We start from the raw sequence: 22830 nt of genomic DNA, 5'->3' as shown, positions 1-22830 counted from the left end.
AAAAATATGCACTTTGTTTAGTGCTTTACATATAGCAAGATACAGTTTTATCCCCGAAAACAGATAAAAAACTAAGGCTTATAAAAAATAACTTAATTCAAATCATGTAACTAATAGATAAGGAATTCAGGATTTTAACATAAGTCAATTTGATTCCAAAGCGTTTCCTTTTTTTTTTCTTCCCACTTAATCACTGAGGAAGTAAAATTCCACTGTAAGGTATTGTTACCAACTAAATATGAGTTTGTTTGGTGAGTTGAAATAAAAAAATTTCACTAGAAGTAGTTGTCACACAAAGTAAATATTATTTGTATCAACCTCCGGGGAATCACTTCCAAAGTCGAGGCTCTACAGCAATAGAAAGCAAGTCTTTTTACTAGAATGATTAGAAAGGGAAGGTTTTACACCACGTATAGAGGCGGGTATAAGTTCCTGCTGGTACAGTTTAAAAACATGTTTCTACGTACATAGTTGTGCCTAGATTAATGTTGTAGCTCCCTCCTTGATGAGGACTTTACTTTGATAATGAGGTAAAGGTAATTTGGGACACTTTTTGGCTTATCTGTAGAGGTGTCCCTTCTCTGATGTAGACCGAACTGATATAGAACAGTTAGTGGTTGCTTTTCCTCCTGGAACTTAACTGAAAAACAACTTTGAAAGGCATTAGATGCTTTGGAAATCTTAGGGTTGTGAAATAGAAATGGGTCAAAACAGACTTTTGAGCTGCTCAGGGTATTAACACGTGACAATATCCTATCTGAAAGACTTTAGCTACGTTAGCAGATGTTCTAATACCCAATCTTTATTCCACATAGTTCTTTTCATAGTTCATTCTTGTTCTTTTCTCTACCACATGTTTTGAAAAAACTCATTTATGTCATTTTAGCCTTAAAGTTTATTTTTCACTAAAGGAAAAATTACTTCTTTTACTTCCATTTTGCTGTAAATATGCCCTCCTTGATATTTTCCTCAGAGTGTTTGAAATAAAAAATATATACTGTTTTCAAACATTTCTTCAGTTCTCTCTTTGTTTTGCAGTCTCATCAAATTGGAGATTAGGTTTGAAAAGTAAAAGGCAAGACACATAAAATCAATGGCAGAGGATGGAGCTATCAGATTTTCTTATAAAATTTAATGGTAAAAGAATTTTTTTTAAAAAAGCATCTAGGGTAGAAAGGAAACCTAATAACTATAGCAGTGCCCAGTTGTTTCCTCTTTATTGGTTCCCAGGTAGTTCTTTGCATAGTGAAAGGATGTTTCAGTTGAAAATTGTGTTCTTAAGGACTCATTAGCAAATAAGTCATAAATGTGAGCAGCAATATATTAAAACATTAAAAGTAAAACTGCTTAGCACAATGGCACTAAATAAATATTTATTGAAGAAATTACTTAACATAAATGCTGATTAATTTATGTATCTTACATTATATCTGATTATTAACTGCAGGACTTAAATGTTTAACTTTATTAGTAATTATGCTGATTTGGGTTCTTTAAAAGGTCTTAAGAATTTGTGAATTTATATCTTTATCAGAAACTTTTTAAATTTAAGCTTTTTATTTTGGAATAACTTTGGATTTACAGAAATGTAAAGATAGTAAACAGAGTTCCCTTATTTCCTTCATCCAGCTTTCCTGAGTGTTAACATTTTATGTAACATGCATATTTGTAAAAACTAATAAATTAACAGTGGTACAATATCACTAAGCCACAGATTTTATTAGGATTTTCCCAGTTTTTCCACTAAGGTCCTTTTTTTTTATTTTTCCAGGATCCAAGTCCAGAATACTACAGTGCATTTAGTGTAACTTTTGATATTACACAAAATTTATTTTTTGTGATCTTTTGATTCTTAGACCTCAGAGTATTAGTGTCCTAGATTGTTATGTTGTAGGTTATAAAAATATGTTACTTATGATAACAGTATTTTTTAAAATGTGCTGATCTAGCATTTTTAACCTTTTCTATCTTAATTTATTAGAGTTACAGAATACAATTGTTGAATGTTTGACTACATAAATGAAAGTCTTCAGAGGACAGTTCCTTTAAGTCATATTTTTCTTATTTATTGTTGTCACTGGCCCCACCTAGCAGTTTGTTGATAGCTAGTGGAGTACTCAAATACCGTAAAAAGAGTTACTTGATTAATAACATTGTCATTTAAAGTGAGTTTGAAAACAAAGCTCTGTCATAATTATTTAAAGAAAAAAGAAACAATGACTTAACAAAACATCGAAGTATAGAAATTAATTAGGCAAACTTGAATGAATGAACAGCAGAGTACCATAGACTTCCAGACTTAGTCAAAGCAGACTTGCTGAGATCAGCAGAAGAACCAGGAGGGAATATTTTTTCCTCAAAAAATTTAAATGGCAATTTTTTTTCAGCTTTATTTTTCTTTCTTTCAAGAATTTTTCATTCTCACAAAGATATTTTTCATTTCATATTCTAGTTTACCTGAGCAGTTTGCCCGGTTTATCATAGGTACTCAATAAATATTGGGTAAACAAGTGAATTTTTTTTTATTGAAAATATGAACATGATAAAGTATGACTTAATATTAATAGAAACCTTTGTGTAAAATATCTTTGAAGTCAGAAGTCATTCTAATTCCTCTCTGCTAAGTTATTAGCACATTGTGGGCCCACAAAATACTGAGGTAATGAATGACAATTTGTGAATATGGGTTACAAAACACATCACCTCTGAAATAGTCTTTTTTATGTTGTAATTCCCTCAAAATTCTGAAATCCCCTTTAGAGATCACATATTTTTTAAAATTTACTTATTCATTCATTCTCTCTTTCTCTTTTTTAAAGGATCTTTCAAACAATTGTCTTAGAACTATTCCTGCTAGTTTTTCTTCTCTGTCCAGTCTGGTGCGACTCAATCTTTCCAGTAATCAACTGAAGAGTTTGCCAGCAGAAATAAGTGGGATGAAAAGTAAATTTTCTCTATTTTAAAAATATGTAAATTTTAAAGATACATAAATACAGTTGGTAACTGGATGTACTGTGTTGAGCATTTGGTAATGTACATAACTATTGAATCACTGTGTTGTACATCTGAAACCAATATTATATTGTGTAACAACTATACCTCAACTTAAAAAAATTAAAATACATAAATTTGAAGTTGGTACAACTTAAATTTGGAAAAATAAATTTTGAATATAATTAGTTACAGAGAAGTCAAATAGATTTTATGGTAATAAATGCAAACACTAGCATCTAGTTATATTTTCTGTAGGTAGGCCATTATTGTCCAGCAATTTCCTACACAGTTACCCGCAAAAGTTACTGTATTTTGGCATATTAAAAAGAAGAAAAGAAAATTTGGTTATGAATTGCGGTAAAATTATATACTTGAGAGATTGGTTAAGGTTTTGAGCTATGCTATCTTTTCATTCATAAATTCCTGGTCCATAAGTAATAATGTCAAATAATAGTGTAATAATAAAGTTTATCATTGAACCATCATATGTACAGTATTATAGAACTACTATTAAGGGATAAAAAATTTAAGGTACATTCCGGTATTTTCTAAGTATACTTACATCATCTTAGCATTCTTGACTTAGAGTCCAAAATCATTATAGTGCTTTTTTTTATTTAAAGGCAAATTGTTATTACTTCCTGATTGATGAGCACATTGCATGTTAGCTCTAGATTATTTACCTTATTTATTCTTTTTGGCTAGACATGTATTAGCCCTCTTCACTCTTTTTAAGTCTCCCTTTTGTGGAGGATGTCAGAGAAATGATTTCATATAGTTAATTACAGATCATTTTCAGGTGAATTTGTAAACTGTGCTGTTTTACTTTATATTAACAATTATATGTATTTTATAGTAGGAGTGTATAAGTTCAATCTGCCATAAATTGAATTGACATTTTAGAAGAAGCTTTACTTGTAACTACTGGTGGTTAAAACTATTTGGTTTTGTAATTTGTCAATAAACTTATTAGAAAGTACAGCTAAACATAAAATATAATATCTGGAGTATATAAGAAGCATGGATTTTTTTTCATAAATTGAGTAGAAATACCTTGAGAGAGGGACAGATAGAGAAATAAATAGAAAAATACTTAAAATTTACAGCATTTTTTCTTATGTACTGTATAATTAATGATCAGATGCCTTCTGTCCTTCAACCATGACAGTGATATTATAAGATCACAGGTAGGACATTAAATTGTTATTTCACTATTAATAACCAATCCCAAGAAAAATATCCTAACATTTGTTTTGTTCTTTGTAATTCAAAATGTTTTTACATATATCATTTTGCCATCACAATAGTTCTATATGTTGGGGAGAATGTGTATTACATTTTAGGGATTCATAAACCTAGGCTTAGAAATTATAAATCATAGAGCTAGGGTTTGATTCTCTTGCTCCGTCCCCATCACTCTTTCTTACTACATACTGCTTGTATTCCCAATCAAGGCTCTTAGGTGCAAACAGTTATGAAAACTACAGTTTCTAACTTTAAAAGAAACTTTTTGTAGAATTTACTGGCTTTGGGGTGGGTCATATTGTGACATTTTTCTCAATGCTGTAGCTAAATAAGATAAAATTTATCTGTTAATGGGAAATTAGTAGTTAATTTTGTTAATGTGAAATTGAAAGTAGTGCTATTACTTTTGCAAAGTAGCTTCTTTAAACATAGGAAGAAGCAGTCTAAGGAAGTATATTAACTTAGTCTTAAATTATGTTAAACTTTACAGCTCAAAGTACAGGAAAAAACTTGTAAAATATACATTACAAAATATAGTTGTAAAATTGCCTATTCGAACTAGAGGGTTGAGAGTGAATTGTGTTAAGTATATGGTGACCATCACAAGTGTAAGAATCAGTAATATGGATTAGGGAGAAAACTGCTTATTGAAATAATAAGGGAAAGAAGACTTACTTTTCTCCATTTTTGTTTTCTGTTCTGCCTTTTAAGAAAGATCTTGGAACTAAGAGGTGCTGCAAGTAAGAACATTCTTCTTTAGCTATAGTATACATTCTTGTTAAGAGTTAGCTCAGGTGTTAGAGAAAGCATGTAATTAAAGTAATAGAGAAAAGAAGGGAAAAACAACAGGGAGGGAGAGAGAGGCAATATGGACAGATGGAAAAATAGGAGGGATTGCATAGAATACATAGAAATACATAGAAATAGGAAGGAACACACAGAAAGTCAGCTTGCTCATTTTAAATACAGATGTGTTTAAGCCACTGCTAGCTATTATTTGCCATTCATTCTTACAACTAATATGCATGCATATATATATATATATATATCTTTATTTTAAAGTTTTTCTTTTTAAAGGTGTATAATTACCAAGGGAAATAATATTTCATAGAGTATAGTTTATACATCTTAGACTACTTTAACAGAGTGCTAGAGTACTTTGTTTTTAAATATGTCTTATAGGACTGAAGCATTTGGATTGTAATTCAAATCTCTTGGAAACTATACCTCCTGAATTAGCTGGCATGGAATCACTAGAATCACTTTATTTGAGGAGGAATAAATTACGTTTTCTACCAGAATTTCCTTCTTGCAAACTATTAAAGGTATTATTTATTTGATTATTAATAACTGTACATTTTCTAAAAATGAATTATGAAAATGAAATATTTAATATCTTTTAACATTGGAAATATGTTTTTCCTATATTTATATTTTTCAGAATTTTAGTATAACTAAAGACATTAATGGTATTGTTAGTAATAGATTTTTTTAAAGAAATAATCAACTTTAAAAATAATAATTTATCCATGTCATCTGGTAAATAGTATATAATTGGAGAAATAGTAGAAGACAAGGCCAAAATGGTAAGTTGGGGCCATATTGTAGGAGACCTGGAATACCAGGAAGGAATATATATCTAATTCTGTAAGTTGCTATTTTTTGTGTTTACCTGAACATAATCAGGTCTGTTTAAAATGAATTACTTTCTTTTGGCTTTAAGTATTTAACATTAACATTGTCTTTCATGCTTGCTGTGCTTTGCTTCCTTTTATGTATACTCTTTTGCATTAACCTGTTAAAGAATTTCTTTTAAACAGAATGGTGACAGTTATTACAAGAACTGAAAGGTTATCTAATGAAATAAATTATCCATCTGATAATTATAGATTTTGTTAATGGGAAATCAGCATATATAATAATTACTAATGAAAATATTGAATGACTAACTGATTATACTATAAATAACTTTAAACCTATGCTGATTTGTTTTAAAACTTAAATTTTTCATCAGTATAGTTCTTGTTTTTGTATTTTATTAATTCCATAAATGTAACCACTAAATCAGTTCTCTCTTGGTTTTAAGAACTTTGAACTTTCTTCCAGATTAAATTTTATTTTTTAAACTACCAGAAGATTCTTGAAAATTTTATTTTTGCATTTTCATTTACCTGTAAGATGCCTTAAACATAATTGAAATTTTAAGCATCTTAGTAATTAGAAAGTTGTTTTTTCCATGTTTTTCAATGATTTGAAGTTAAGATTTCAATTTTATTTTCATTATCTAATACAAAATTGAACACAGAAATACACATGATTGATCTTTGGTTTTGTAGGAATTACATGTAGGAGAAAACCAGATTGAAATGTTAGGGGCAGAACATCTTAAGCACCTGAATTCTATCCTTGTGCTAGACCTGCGGGATAATAAGTTAAAATCTGTTCCAGATGAAATTACGCTGCTACAGTCTTTGGAAAGGCTTGACTTAAGCAACAATGATATTAGTAGGTAAGTTTAAAGAACAAATGAATAAGAAATTACGGCTATATTTGGTTATAATTCAAAAGTTAAAATATTTGTAAAAAGCATATAGAAATCTTTTTTTTAATAGAGTTCAGTAAATACTCATTTTGCAGGTATCATGTGCAGACCTACAAAGAATAATTAGGTTTTTTCCTGTCAGCAAGCTTAATATGCTAATAGAATCAGATATAATTATAAGTTGCTCTAACCCATTAGAACTTCAGTTCTAAGAAGTTTGGATTTTTATCTGTTCTGTTTACTGATCTATCTTCAGTCAGTGCCTGGATATATAGAAGGTGCCTGATAACTATTTTTTGACTTTGTTAAAAGAATTTAAAGCCATGGGAGAGAGAGATTATTTGGGGGCTTAAAAGATATGGGAATCACAAGTTATTGAGAAGAATCAGGACAGACTTGTGTGGAAGAAATAATATTCTTCAATGATCTTTAGGACTGGGACTAGGATGAGTCAAGCTAATTGCCTAGATTACAGAATTTAAGAACACCCTCACTTTCAGGATAATGCCCTACCCTAGTCCCATCATGTGACCTTTATAAAGGATTACCATGATTTTCAAGAGCACTTGTAAGGTCATCAGAATGATTCACTTGGCAGGGGGAACTGTTACAAACAAAGCTTTGAAGTTCAGAAAATGGTAGGGATGTATTCAGAGAACAGCAAGGAATCAAATTGCACTGGCAAATAAGGTGCAAGTAAGGAGACTGAGAATTTAGGATTTGAAAGATAAATTAAGGCCTTGTGGAAGAGATCCTTGAAATGCCTGTGAAGATTCAATTTTCATTAGTTGGTGGGGAGCTATTAAAAGACTAAGAACAGATCCAATTTGATTGTAATTTCTTTAAAAAATAAATTGGTGAGGATTAAAGATGGTGGTGTGAGAGGTGAGACAGAGGCTTCCTCCTAAAACTGTATATAATATGAAAATATAATTAATACAACTAATCCTGAGAGAGCAACAAGAAAGAGGACTGCTCCAGACTGCATACACCTGGAGAAAAGAGCAGACCTCATGGAACAGGGTAACTTACCAAAGCTGTGGCCCTGTGGGACCCAAGCCCTTCCCCCACCCCAGCTCACCAGTGGGAGGAAGAGAAATGGAGCGGGGAGGGAATGGAGGCCTGGGACTGCTGAACACCGAGCTCTGGAGATCTACTCTGGGAGCACACATTTCATGGTGCTTTCATGATACTCTCATGATTACGGGATTGGAAAGCTAAGACAGGCAGAATTCCTGGAGAACTGAGATTCAGGCCACTTGTGGAAAGCAGGGATCCCTATCCAGCTGCTCTGGGACAAAAGCTTATACTGGTGTGCTTGTCCCACTGGTTCAGGCAGTGGAGACAGGCATAGCAGCTGGGAAACAGGAAACAGCTCTTTCCTCCCCCCAGGCAACAATACCACTGCCCTGAGACCCCCGACATTGCGTCAGGGGCTGAGCAGCTCCAGAGAGTGGAGCTACTGGACACTAGAGGGCGCCATATACAAATATGAAATGCAAAGGAACCTGGTACAGAGTAAAATTATTATAACCCCTGAGAAAGATGACATGGACCTCATGACTCTTCCTGAAAGGAAGTTCAAAATAAAAATCATTAACATGCTAATGGAGGTACGTTATTCAAGAACTCAGGAATGAATTCCGGTCAGAGATCCAATTGTTGAAGAGCACAATGGAGGGTATTAAAAGCAGGTTGGACAGTGGAGGAGACGATAAATGAAATAGAAATTAGAGAAGAGGAATACAAAGAAGCTGAGGCACAGAGAGCAAAAAAGATCTCTAAGAATGAAAGAAAATTGAGAGAATTATGTGACCAATCCAAATGGAACAATATTCGCATTATAGGGGTACCAGAAGAAGAAAAGAGAGAGAAAGGGATATAAAATATCTTTGAGGAGGTAATTGCTGAAAACTTCCCCAATCCAGGGAAGGAAATAGTCTCTCAGGCCATGGAGATCCTCGGATCACCCAATACAAGGGACCCAAGGAACACAACACCAAGACATATAGTAATTAAAATGGGAAAGATCAAGGATAAGGACAGACTGTTAAAAGCAGCCAGAGAGAGAAATAAGACCACATACAAAGGAAAGCCCATCAGACTAACATCAGACTTCTAAGCAGAAACCTTATAGGCCAGAAGGGAGTGGCATGGTGTATTTAATGCAATGAAGCAGGAGGGCCTAGAACCAAGATTACTTTATCTGGCAAGATTATCAATTGAATTTGAGGGAGGGATTAAACAATTTCCAGATGAGCAAAAGCTGAGAGAATTTACTTCCCACAAACCATCTCTACAGTCTATTTTGGAGGGACTGCTATAGATGGAAGCCTTCCTAAGGTTTAATAGCTGTCACCAGAAGTAATAAAACCACAGTAAAGAAGTAGAACAGCTAATTACTAAGCAAATGCAAAATTAAATTAACTATTCCCAAAGTTAATCAAGGGATAGACAAAGAGTACAGAATATGATACCTAATATATAAAGAATGGAGGAGGAATAAAAAGGAGGAGAAAAAGAAAAGAACCCTTAGATGTGTTTGGAATAACATATTAAGTGAGTTAAGTTAGACTCTTACATAGTAAGGAAGTTAATCTTGAACCTTTGGCAACCACGAATCTAAAGCCTGCAATGGCATTAAGTACATACCTATTGATAATCACCCTAAATGTAAATGGACTGAATGCACCAGTCAAAAGAGGTAGAGTCACTGAATGGATAAAAAACAAGACCCATCTATATGCTGCCTACAAGAGACTCACTTTAAACGCAAATACATACACAGACTAAAAGTGAAAGGATGGAAAAAGATACTTCATGCAACTAAAGAGAGAAAAAAGCAGGAGTTGCAGTACTTATATCAGATAAAATAGACTTCAAAACAAAGAAAGTCTCAAGACACAAAGAAGGACATTACATAATGATAAAGGGGTCAATCCAACAAGAATATATAACCATTATAAATATCTATGCTCTCAACACAGCAGCATCTACATACGTGAAACAAATACTAATAGAATTAAAGGGTGAAATAGAATGCAATGCATTCATTGTAGGAGACTTCAACACTCTACTCACTCTGAAGGACAGATCAACCAGACAGAAAATAAGTAAGGACACAGAAGCACTGAACAACACGTTAGAACAGATGGACCTAACAGACATCTACAGATCTCTGCACCCAAAAGCAGCAGAATACATTCTTCTCAAGTGCACAAGGAACATTTTCAAGAATAGACCATATACTAGGCTACAAAAAGAGCCTCAGTAAATTCAAAAAGACTGAAATTGTACCAACCCATTTCGCAGATCACAAAGGTATGAAACTAGAAATAAATTACGTGAAGAAGATTGAAAATCCAGCAAACACATGGAGGCTTCAAAACATGCTCCTAAATAACCAATGGATCAATGACCAAATAAAAACAGAGATCAAGCAATATGTGGAGACAAATGACAGCAGTAATTCAGCATCACAAAAATCTGTGGGACGCAGCCAAGGCCATGCTAAGAGGAAAGTATATTGCAATACAGGCTTAACTCAGGAAAGAAGAACAATCCCATATAAGCAGTCTAAATTCACAATTAATGAAACTAGAAAAAGAAGAACTAAGAGGCCCAAAGTCAGTAGAAGGAGAGACATAATAAAGATTAGAGCAGAAATAAATAAAATTGAGAAGAATAAAACAATAGAAAGAATCAATGAAAGCAAGAGCTGCTTCTTTGAGAAAATAAACAAAATAGATAAACCCCTAGCCAGACTTATAAAGAAAAAAAGAGAGTCTACACACATAAACAGAATAAGAAATGAGAAAGGAAAAAATCACTATGGACACCCTAGAAATAAGAAGAGTTATTAGGGAATACTATGAAAAATTATATACTAACAAACTGGATAACCTAGAAGAAATGGACAACTTTCTAGAAATATACAACCTTCTAAGGCTGACCAAGGAAGAAACAGAAAATCTGAGCAGACCAATTACCAGCAATGAAATCGAACTGGTAATCAAAAACCTACATAAGAACAGAACCCCTGGACCAGATGGCTTCACCACTGAATTTTATCAACATTTAGTGAAGACCTAATACCCATCCTCCTTAAAGTTTTCCAAAGAGTAGAAGAAGAGGGAGTACTTCCAAACTCATTCTATGAGACCAGCATCACTGTAATACCAAGACCAGGCAAAGAAACCACAAAAAAAGAAAACTACAGACCAATATCCCTGATGAACATAGATGCAAAAATACTCAACAAAATATTAGCAAACTGAATTCAAAAATATGTCCAAGAGATCATCCATTATGATCAAGTAGGATTTATTCCAGGGATACAAGGATGGTACAGCATTCGAAAATCCTTCAACATCATCCACCTCATCAACAAAAAGGACAAAAATCACATGATCATCTCCATATATGCTGAAAAAGCATTCAACAAAATTCAACAGCCATTCATGATAAAAACTCTCAACAAAATGGGTATAGATTTCAAGTGCCTCAACATAATAAAGGCCACAAACCCACAGCCAACATCATACTTAACAGTGAAAAGCTGAAAGCTTTTCTTTTAAGATTGGGAACAAGACAAGGGTGCCCACTTTCCCTAGTTCTATTCAACATACTGGATGTCCTACCCATGGCAATAAGACAACACAAAGAAAGAAAAGGCATCCAAATTGGCAAGGAAGAAGCTAAACTGTCCCTGTTTGCAGATGACATGGTATTGTACATAAAAACCCTAAAGAATCCACTCCAAAACTACTAGAATTCATATCAGAATTCAGCAAAGTTGCAGGAAACAAAATTAATACACAGAAATCTGTGGCATTTCTATACACTAACAATGAACTAGCAGAGAGAGAATTTAGGAAAACAAGTCCATTCACAATTGCATCAAAAAGAATAAAATACCTAGGAATAAACCTAACAAGGAAATGAAAGCCTATACCCTGAAAACTACAAGACACTCTTAAGAGAAATTAAAGAAGATACCAATAAATGGAAACTCATCCCATGCTTTTGGATAGGAAGAATCAATATTGTCAAAATGGCCATCCTGCCTAAAGCAATCTATAGACTCAATGCAGTTCTTATCAAAATACCAACAGCATTCTTCAACGAACCAGAGAAAATTGTTGTAAAATTCATATGGAACCACAAAAGACCTCAAATAGCCAAAGCAATTCTGAAAAGGAAGAATAAAGCTGGGGGCATTACGCTTCACAACTTCAAGCTCTACTACAAAGCCACAGTAATCAAGACAATTTGGTACTGGCACAAGAACAGACCCATAGACCAATGGAACAGACTAGAGAGCCCTGATATAAACCCAACCATATATGGTCATTTAATATATGATAAAGAAGCCATGCATATACAATGGGGAAATGTTTCTGTACAGCAAAGGACACCCATCAACAGAACAAAAAGGCATCCTACAGTATGGGAGAATATATTTGTAAATGACATGTCCGACAAGGGGTTAATATCCAAAATATATAAAGACCTTACACGCCTCAACACCCAAAAAGCAAATAACCCAATTAACAAATGGGCAGAGGATATGAAGAGACAGTTGTCCAAAGAAGAAATTCAGATGGCAACAGACACATGAAAAGTTGCTGCACATCACTAATCATCAGAGAAATGCAAATTAAAACCACAATGAGGTATCACCTCACACCAGTAAGGACGGCCAGCATCGAAAAGACTAAGAACAACAAATGCTGGTGAGGATGTGGAGAAAGGGGTACCCTCCAACACTGCTGGTGGGAATGTAAGCTAGTTCAACCATTGTGGAAAGCAATATGGAGGTTCCTCAAAAAACTAAAAAGAGAAACACCATTTGACCCGGGAATCCCACTGCTTGGAATTTACCGAAAGAATACAACTTCTCAGAATCAAAAAGACATATGTACCCCTATGTTTATTGCAGCACTTTTTACAATAGCAAGGATATGGAAGCAAACTAAATGTCCATCAGTAGATGAATGGATAAAGAAGATGTGGTACATATACACAATGGAATACTATTCGACCATAAGAAAGAAACAAATCCTACCATTTGCAACAACATGGATGGAGCTGGAGCACCTTATGCTCAGTGAAATAAGCCAGGCGGAGAAAGACAAATGCCAAATGATTTCCCTCATTTGTGGAGTATAACAATGAAGTAAAACTGAAGGAACGAAATAGCAGCAGACTCAGAGACTCCAAGAATGACCTGGTGGTTACCAAAGGGGAGGTGTGTGGGAGGGCAGGTGGGCAGAGAGGGGAGGGGGTTTGAGGGGTATTATGTTTAGTACACATGGTGTGGGGGATCACTGGGAGAACAGTGTAGCACAGAGAAGGCACATAGTGGAACTGTCTCATCTTGCTTCACTGATGGACAGTGACTGCATTGGGGTATGGGTGGGGACTTGTAATATCGGTAAATGTAGTAACCACATGGTTTTTTCATGTGAAACCTTCATAAGAGTGTATATCAATCATACCTTAATAAAAAAATTGATGATAATGGGTTGGATACATTGGATAGGAGTGGTTTGATAGGTGGGAAATCTAAATAAACTCTATTAGATTTATAGAATATAGAATAGTATTTATAATTAAGGAATATTTGCTATAGCCAATTCTTTGTGGTTGAAAATTTGTAGATTTATCTCTTACATAATGAGAACCTAAACTGTGGTGACAATGGGACGGAAAGAGGAGGAAAGATGTGAAAAGCATGATGTGTTATAATGAATGTGTTGGAAATGAAGGGAGTAACGACCAAAGAATCACAAAAAGTTATTGAACCATAAAATTTAGAGGTGGAGCTATTTTAGAGATACAAAAAGTAAGACTCAGATTTACCTAGGATTATCTACCAAGACTCAGATTTACCTGGGAGTATACAGTAATTAGATGTCTGAGGTTTTGTATTTGGATGTCAGAAACTTCATTTGCCATTCACAGGTGGAGAAAGGTTAAGCAAGGCAGATTCTTTTTTATGTGCTTACTTCAATAAATATTTTTAATAATCAAAATGGTTTTCCGGTGCACACAGGGCATATATTAGGTCTTGATAATAGATTTGAATTCTTGGACAGTGAGCACTCTTTTCACTTCTGTTTATAACAAAATTAATAAGTGATCTGGATATCCCTAAAACTGCTTATCTTACAGTGAAAGAATGAAATAGTCTCTTGCCTCTTACAAAAATTGACATAAATTTTTCCCCATGGCAATTTATTTTGGCTACTGCAAGAAAGCACTGGAAAGGAAATACCTAAAACAAAAAGTATGGTAAAATGTTAAGTATATGAAGTAATTGGCACAAATATTTCTGATATATATGTTCTTCTCTCCAGAGTTCTGAATATAAAGGTGCATATCTCACAGGGCCTAGAACATAATGGCGTTTAATTAACATTAGCTTCTTCTCCTCTAACTCTATATATCCTAGATGTTTATTCTACTCACTTTGTACCCCTCCAGAATCTTCTCTAACCACAATATGAATTCTTCACTCTGCTACCAGAGTAGTTTTATAAAATACAAATTATCAAGTCATTCTGCTAAAAAGCTTTGATGGTTCTTCATTGTTATAGAACTGTTTTCCAAATATAGCTATGTATCAAAATCACTAAGAAGCTTTAAGAAAAAAAACAATACAGATTCTGAGGCACCAGTGAATCAGAATTTCTTACAGTGGTACCATAGAATTATTTTGTTTATTGTTTTAAACAATTCCTGGGAGATTTTGATACCTCTGGTTTTCCAACCAGCAGCTGGACTGTCTTACCAGATAAAGTTTTAGCATAACATTCAAGGGCATCTCACAGTCAGACTTCATTTATTCCCTATCATCTTTCACTCCTACAAGTATCTTACTCTCTGACTATACTGACCTATATAAATGTACTTACTTTTTCTACATTTTGTTCCTTTACCTGAGAATACCCTTTTCCTGCCTTCCCTGCCTGATGGAATCTCATTCTTTTTAGGCGCAAATCCAAGCTTTGCTGTTCCCTTCACCCTGTGCCCCCTTGCTAATTACTACAGATCTAGTCTCATAGCAAATTTACTTGTTTAGCATTTGTCTTATTACATCTGTATATTTTCTATCCTACTTATTTGTCAATGTATAATATACATGGTATAAAATTCACCAATTCAAGTGTATAAATTATATGACTTCTAACAAATGTGTATGTTTGTATAATCATTGTCACAGTCATATAGAACATTTCTGTCCCTCTGAAGGTTCCTCATATCCTTTGCAGTCAATCCCTTTAACCTCTAACAACCACTGATGTGGTCGGTCATTGTAGTTTTGCCTTTTTTAGAATATCATGTAAATGTAATCACACAATGTATTTTTTGTGTGTGTCCATCATCTTTCATGTAGCATAAAGCTTTTACGATATATTCATGTGATTGTGTGTATCAGTTGTTATTCATATTTATTGCTGAATGATATTCATTATACAGATACACTGCACTTTATTCATGTCTTTACTAGGTAGATGATGGACATCTAGATTGTTTTCAGTTTTTTTACCATTGTGAACATTCATATAAAAGTCTGTGTGGACATTATTCATTTCTCCTGGGATTGCTTAGTTGTATGGTAACTGTATGTTTAACTTTAAATGTCTCTGTTTTCTGAAGTGGCTGTACTATTAATATGCTCACCAGTAACATAAGATAATTCTTATTTATTGTATTTTGGTTAATTGTGTATGTTTTTCTCCTTTGTTCAACTGAGAGCACCTTAAGGGCAAGGATCTTGATATCCCTATGCCAATGCCTAGTATATGACAGATGTTTAATAAATTTTAAGATTGAATATTTTTGTGTATAAGCAGGTTATCTTTTTGTGTACCAAAGATAAACATGACTTAGCTTATTGAATGAAAAAATGAATTGGTTGATTAAAAAAAAATTATTTTTGTCATCTTTTTATTTAGGAAGAATTTTATTTGCTTACTTGAAGGGCTAAAATCAAAACATTTAGTATCAGGATGGCTATCTGGAGTCACTGCTTCATTCAAATTTATATTTTGAACATGTATTTTTCAGTAATGGATACAATTGAGAAAATATGTTATAGCTCCTGTTCTTTTTTAGCAATTACATTATGACAACTTTGAAACAAATCTGTTTGCTCTTTTACCTCTTCAGTATTTATCTCAAGGGAAAATATCTTAGACCTACATTACTTGGGCTTTCTTTGAAACTATTATATGATGTGTATTTTGTCATATGATGTTAGTTTTATAGTAAATTATTTGGTTGAATTATACTTATCTTTAATGTTTTCCCTGAAATCAATTTAATCTTTTCTAGTCTACCCTATTCATTGGGAAAACTTCATTTGAAATTCCTGGCACTAGAAGGAAATCCTTTGAGAACAATTCGAAGAGAAATTATAAATGTAAGCAATATTGGAATTTAGCTCTGGTCTCAAATTTGAAATTCAAATATACAAAGTATGTATTGGTGAATATGTTTCTCCCTGTCTTTTCAGAAAGGAACTCAAGAAGTGTTAAAATATCTACGAAGCAAGATTCAAGGTACCTTTCTATTTTCTCATATATTTTGAAGGATGGTGAAGTGTTAATAGTAATAAACTTACAAGTATTTTGGGTATAAATAACTAGAGGAAATAGTTCCTGGCAGGGGTGACACTGATTTTGAATCCATACAGGGCTACTTTGCTAAGTTCTGAAAAAAAAATAAAGATAAAACACATTTTTCAGGATATGTTAATTTAGCATGAACCTGTACCAAAAGAGAAAATGATACTATAATTTTTAATGCTTCACTAAAATAGTGATATATTCCCATTTTTATTTCATGTATGTCATTGTAGCATACATTAGAGCATTAAAAATTTGTTATACTAGTATATTATTACATAGCAAATCACTCCAAAACTTAGTAGCTAAATAACAGCAGCTATTAATTTATCTCTTTTTGTTAGGTCTATGCCTGTTGTTAACAACTCTGTTGGTTATGCACAGCCTGGCCCAGCACCATATTGCTAGTCAGTATGTTAACTGAGTCAGACAGTTTGGTACTGGGACTCATTCCTACCAATAAAAGTTTCCTTTCTTTTGCTTTCTTCTATAGAAAAAATGATTATTCTGAAATGAATCAATTAGAAGTCATATTAGAATAATCAAATTTTTTAAAGACTTTTTTTTTTAGAATGATTTTAGGTTTACAAATTGAGAGAAAAGTACGGATTTCTCATATATGTTCTGTCCCCACACATGCATAGCTTCCCACATTATTGGCATTGCTGACCAGGCCGGTACACTTTTTACCAGGGATGAACCTATAGTAACCTGTCATAATCATCCCAAGTTCATGGTTACCTTAGGGGTCTCTTGTTCTCATAGTTACCATAGTTACTTTTTTTAGTTGCACCTACATGGGTTTAGACAAATGTATAATGACATGTACCTGTCATTCTAATGTTATACAGTTGCCCTAGAATCCTCTGTGATCTGCCCTGAAAATCCTTTTTTGCTCTGTCTGCTCATCCTCCCTATCCCCCAACCTGGCAACTTTTTCTAGTCTCCATGATTTTTTCTTTCCCAGAGTATCATATAATTGGAATCATACAGTCTATAATCCTTTCAGATTGGCTTCTTTCACTTAGTAATATGCATTTAAGCTTTATCTATGCCTATTCATGGCTTGATGGCTCATTTCTTTTTAGCACTGAATAATATTCTATTGTCTGGATATACTACAGGTTTTTCTATCTAGTCTCCTATTGAAGGACATAGTAGTTGCCTCCAAGTTTTGGCAATAAAGCTGCACTTTTTTGCATGTGGATGTCCTATTGTTTCAGCAGCATTTGTAGAAAAGACTTTTTGCTCCTTTGTATTGCCTTTGCTTTTTTGTCAAAGATCAGTTGACTATATTTATGGGGATCTCTTTCTGGGCTCTCTATTCTGTTCTACTGATCTACTTGTTCTTTTGCCAATTCAACTGTCTTGATTACTAAAGTTTATAATAAGTCTTGAAGTTGGATAGCATTAGTCCTTGATTTTGTTCTTCTTTAATATTGTATTAGCTATTGAGGGTGTTTTGCCTCTCCATATACACTTTACAATCAATGTGTTGATATCAACAAAATAACTTGCTGGGATTTTGATTGGGACTGTGTTGAATCCACTGATCAGAGAAGAACTAATATCTAGAGAGTATTGAGTCTTCCTGTTCATGAACATGGAATATCACTCCATTCATTTAGGTCTTTGATTTCATTCATATCTCTCCATTCATTTAGGTCTTTGATTTCATTCATCAGAGTTTTGTAATTTTCTTCATAAACTTCCTTGTATATTCTGTTAGATTTATACTTAAGTATTTCATTTTGGGGGATGCTAATGTAAATAATATTGTGATTTTAATTTCAAAATCTCCTTTTTCATTGTTGATAAAAAAGAAAGCAATTTACTTCTGTATATTAACTGTATATTGGGCTTGTAATCCTGCAGTCTTACTATAATAGTTTATTAGTAGTTCCGGTAGGGTTTTTTGTTGTTGTTGATTCTCTTGGATTTTCTAGATGATTGTGTTATCTGTAAACAAATATAGTTTTATGTTCTCCTTTTCAATCTGTATACATTTTAGTTTCTTTTCTTACCCTATTGCACTAGCAAGGACTTCCAGTATGATACTTAAAGGAGTAATGAGAGGGGGACTTCCTTGCCCTGTACCTTATCTTAGGGGAAAACTTCCAATTGGAAAGTTCCCTTCTAATCTGAATTTACTGAGAGCTTTTATTATGAGTAGGTCTTAGATTTTTTAAAAATGCTTTTTATGTATCTGTTGATATGACCATGTAATTTTTCTTTTTTAGTCCATTGATATGAAGGATCACATTATTTATTTTTAATTTATTTATTTTGTTGTCATTAATCTGTAATTGCATGAAGAATATTATGTTTACTAGGGACCCCCTTTCATCACATCCCCCCCACATCCCCCATTACAGTACTGTCCATCAGCGTAGTAAGATGCTGTAGAATCACTACTTGTCTTCTCTGTGTTGCACAGCCCTCCCCTTGCCCCACCCCCCACATTATACATGCTAATCGTAATGCCCCCTTTCTTTTTCCCCACCCTTATCCCTCCCTTCCCTCCCTTTCTCCCCAGTCCCTTTCCCTTTGGTAACTGTTAGTCCATTCTTAGGTTCTATGATTCTGCTGCTGTTTTGTTCCTTCAGTCTTTCTTTGTTCCTGTAGTCTTTAGGTTTGAAGTGAGTCTCTTGTAAGCAGCATAGAGATGGGTCTTGCTTTTTTATCCATTTTATTATTCTGTGTCTTTTGATTGGTGCATTCAGTCCATTTATATTTAGCGTGATTATTGAAAGATATGTACTTATTGCCATTGCAGGCTTTAGATTCATGGTTGCCAAAGGTTCAAGGTTAGCTTCTTTAGTATCTTACTGTCTAACTTAACTCGCTTATTGAGCTATTTTAAACACTGTCTGGTCATTCTTTATTTCTCTCCCTTCTTATTCCTCCTCCTCTGTTCTTTATATGTTGGTTGTTTTATTCTGTGCTCTTTTGTGCTTCCTTTAACTGCTTTTGTGGGTAGTTGACTTTATTTTTTGCCTTTAGTTAGTATTTGGTTGGTCTGCTTTCTTTGCTATGATTTTATTTTCTCTGGTGACATCTATTTAGTCTTAGGAGTGCTCCATCTAGAGCAGTCCCTCTAAAATACCCTGTAGAGGTGGTTTGTGGGAGGCAAATTCCCTCAACTTTTGCTTGTCTGGGAATTGTTTAATCCCTCCTTCAATTTAAATGATAGTCATGCAGGATACAGTATTCTTGGTTCAAGGCCCTTCTGTTTCATTGCATTAAATATGTCATGCCATTCTCTTTTGGCCTGTAAGGTTTCTGTTGAGAAGTCTGATGATAGCCTGATGGGTTTTCCTTTGTAGGTGACCTTTTTCCTCTCTCTCTAGCTGCCTTTAAAACTCTGTCCTTGTCCTTGACCTTTGCCATTTTAATTATTATGTGTCTTGGTGTTGTCCTTCTTGGGTCCTTTCTGTTGGGAGTTCTGTACACTTCCATGGTCTGATTGATTATTTCCTCCTCCAGTTTGGGGAAGTTTTCAGCAATTATTTCTTCAAATACACTTTCTATCCCTTTCTCTCTCTCTTCTTCTTCTGGTACCCTATAATACGGATATTGTTACTTTTGGATTGGTCACGCAGTTCTCTTAATATTGTTTCATTTATGGAGATCCTTTTATCACTCTCTGCGTCAGCTTCTATGCGTGCCTGTTCTCTGGTTTCTATTCCATCAATGGCTTCTTGCATCTTATCCATTCTGCTTATAAATCCCTCCAGAGTTTGTTTCACCTCTGTAATCTCCCTCCGGATGTCTGTAATCTCCCTCCGGACTTCATCCCTTAGCTCTTGCATATTTCTCTGCAGCTCCATCAGCATGGTTATGAGCTTTATTTTTAATTCTTTTTCAGGCAGACTGGTTAGGTATATCCTTCTTAGGGGTTGCCTCTGTGATCTTGGTCTATATCAATTTCTTCTGCCTTTTCATGGCGATAGATATATTTGTGGGGAGCTGGTGCATGTGTTGGGTAAGAGAAAGTCCCTTCTTGCCAATTTGTGGCCTTGTTCTCCTGGGAGAACAGTGGCCTCTAGCGGCTTGTGCTGGGCAGCTGTGTGGCGATGGGGCTTCTGATCTTGCCCGGCCGCTATGGAGTTTATTTAGCTCTGCAGTTGCTGTGGGCGTGGCCTGCCTCAGGCTGCCTCTCTTATATGGCGGAGCCACGTTGTAGGGGGAACAGGCGAGAGGCTGTTTATCACGGTGAGGGGCCTCTGAGTTGTGCTGCAGGGGTTCGGGTGCCCAGAGTTCCCCAGGATTCCCTGCTGCTGGGCTGGGTGTCCCAGAGCACTTCCGTCCAGCTGTGGGGTCCCTGTCCCTTTAAGACTTTCAAAAAGCACTCGCTTTTCTTTGTTCCCGGGCTGCCGGCTGCGGGGACCTGCTTACAGGTCTTACTGTCCTGTTTCCCTAGTTTCCAGCACCCGACGCACACACTGTGTGTCTGCACTCCGGTGTGGATGGCTAGGGCTGGGTGTTCAGCAGTCCTGGGCTCCCTCTCCCTCCCCGCTCCAACTCCTCTCCTCCTGCTGGGAGCTGGGGTGAGGGGCGCTTGGGTCCCGCCGGGCACAGCTTGTATCTTACCCTCTTCACAAGGTGCTGGGTTCTCGCAGGTGTGGATGTAGTCTGGCTGTTGTCCTGTGTCTTCTGGTCTCTCTTTAAGGGAGAGTTGTATTTGTTGTATTTTCAAAAATGTATGTGGTTTTGGGAGGAGATTTCCGCTGCTCTATTCACACTGCCATCTTGGTTCTCTCGCACATTAATTGATTTTTGAATGTGAACTAGTCTTGCCTACCTGGGTTTTACCACTTGGTTGTGCTGTGTAATTATTTTTATACTTTCTTAGATTGAATTTGTTAGTATTTTGTTGAGGATTTTTGCATGTATGTTCATAAGAGATGTTGCTTTCTAGTTTTGCTTTCTTGTAATGTCTTCATCTATTGTGATGTTAGGGTAATGCTGGCCTCATAGAATAAGATTGAAAGTATTCCTTCTGCTTCTATCTTCTGAAAGAGTTTGTAAAGAATTGGTATAATTCTTCCTTTAAATATTGGGTAGAATTCACCAGTAAACCCATCTGGGTATGGTGATATCTGTTTTGGAAGGTTATTAATTATTGCTTCAATTTGTTTAATAGATACAGGCCTATTCATGTTGTTTATGTCTTCTTGTGTGAGTTTTGGCAGATTTTTGTCTTTCAAGGAATTTGTCCCTTTGATTTAGGTTATCAAATTTGTGGGCATAGAGTTGTTCCCAGAATTCCTTTATTATCCTTTTCATGTCCATGTAATCTGTAGTGGCATTCCCTCTTTCATTTCTGATGAGTATTTGTGCCATTTTTTTCCCCCTCTTAGTTAGCCTGACTTAGAGGCATAATGATGTTGTTGATCTTTCTAAAGAACGAGCTTTTCGTTTCATTCATTTTCTCTATTGATTTCCTCTTTCAATTTCATCAATTTCTGCTAATTCTTCTTTCTTTTCTTCTCACTTTGGATTTAATTTGCTCTTCTTTTTCTAATTTCCTAAGGTAGAAACTTAGATTATTGATCTTAGGTCTTTCTTCTTCTCTACTATATTCAATACTAAATGCTATAAATTTCCCGCTAAACACTGATTTTGCTGCACCCAACAAATTTTGATAAGTTGTGTTTTCATTTTCCTGTAATTAAAATATTTAAAAATTTATCTTTAGATTTATTCTTTGAGCCATATATTATTTAGGAATGTGTGATTTAATCTCCATATACTTTGGGATTTTCCATTTGTCTTTTTTATTGATTTCTAGCTTAATTCCATTGTGGTCTGAGTGAAGACATTATATTATTTCTATTCTTTTAAATTTATTAAGGTATGTTTTATGGCATTTTAAGGTAAAAGAGTGATTAAATATATTAGGTTATATATAAACTGTTGTGTGATAACATGCCTTTGGTCAGAACTTAGTCATATGGCCACACATGTAAGGGAAGCTGGGAAATGGTCTTAAAAAAAAAAAGAAACAGCTTTATTGTGATAATTCACATACCATACAATTCACCCATTAAAGGCATATAATTAAATAGTTTTGCTTTATTAACAGATTTGTACAGCCATCATCATAGTCAATTTTAGAACATTTTCATCACCTCAGAAAAGAATTTACTGACCTGGCTATTATGGTTAATGCTGTATTAAACATTTTTTTTACTTGTAAGTGTCAGTGTGAATATATATTTTCATTTCCCTTGAATATATATCTAGGAACTGCTGGGTCATGTGGTAACTTTATGTGTAATCATTTAAGGAACAGCCAGACTGTTCTACAAAGCAGCTTCACCAGTTTACAATCTTACCAGCATTGAATGAGCATTCTGATTCTTCTACATTCTCACCAACTCTTACTGTTTTTTGACTGCTTCTAGATGT

General features: G+C 34.5%; 1 protein-coding gene across 1 annotated transcript in view; it reads left to right on the top strand.

Moving 5' to 3' along the window:
• Positions 1 to 22830, top strand: part of LRRC40 (leucine rich repeat containing 40) — a 96562-nt gene that overhangs the window by 50342 nt on the left and 23390 nt on the right. Inside the window, exons 5-9 of the mRNA XM_037024315.2 lie at positions 2820 to 2943; positions 5422 to 5564; positions 6576 to 6748; positions 16124 to 16211; positions 16305 to 16350. Of these exons, the coding sequence (XP_036880210.2) occupies positions 2820 to 2943; positions 5422 to 5564; positions 6576 to 6748; positions 16124 to 16211; positions 16305 to 16350 (574 nt within the window). The remainder of the gene's footprint in view (positions 1 to 2819; positions 2944 to 5421; positions 5565 to 6575; positions 6749 to 16123; positions 16212 to 16304; positions 16351 to 22830) is intronic.

Source organism: Manis javanica, chromosome 4, assembly GCF_040802235.1.
Source record: "Manis javanica isolate MJ-LG chromosome 4, MJ_LKY, whole genome shotgun sequence".
Taxonomy (NCBI): Eukaryota; Metazoa; Chordata; class Mammalia; order Pholidota; family Manidae; genus Manis; species Manis javanica.
The sequence above is the reverse complement of the archived record's forward strand: the minus strand, read 5'-3'. Positions and strand labels throughout refer to the sequence as shown.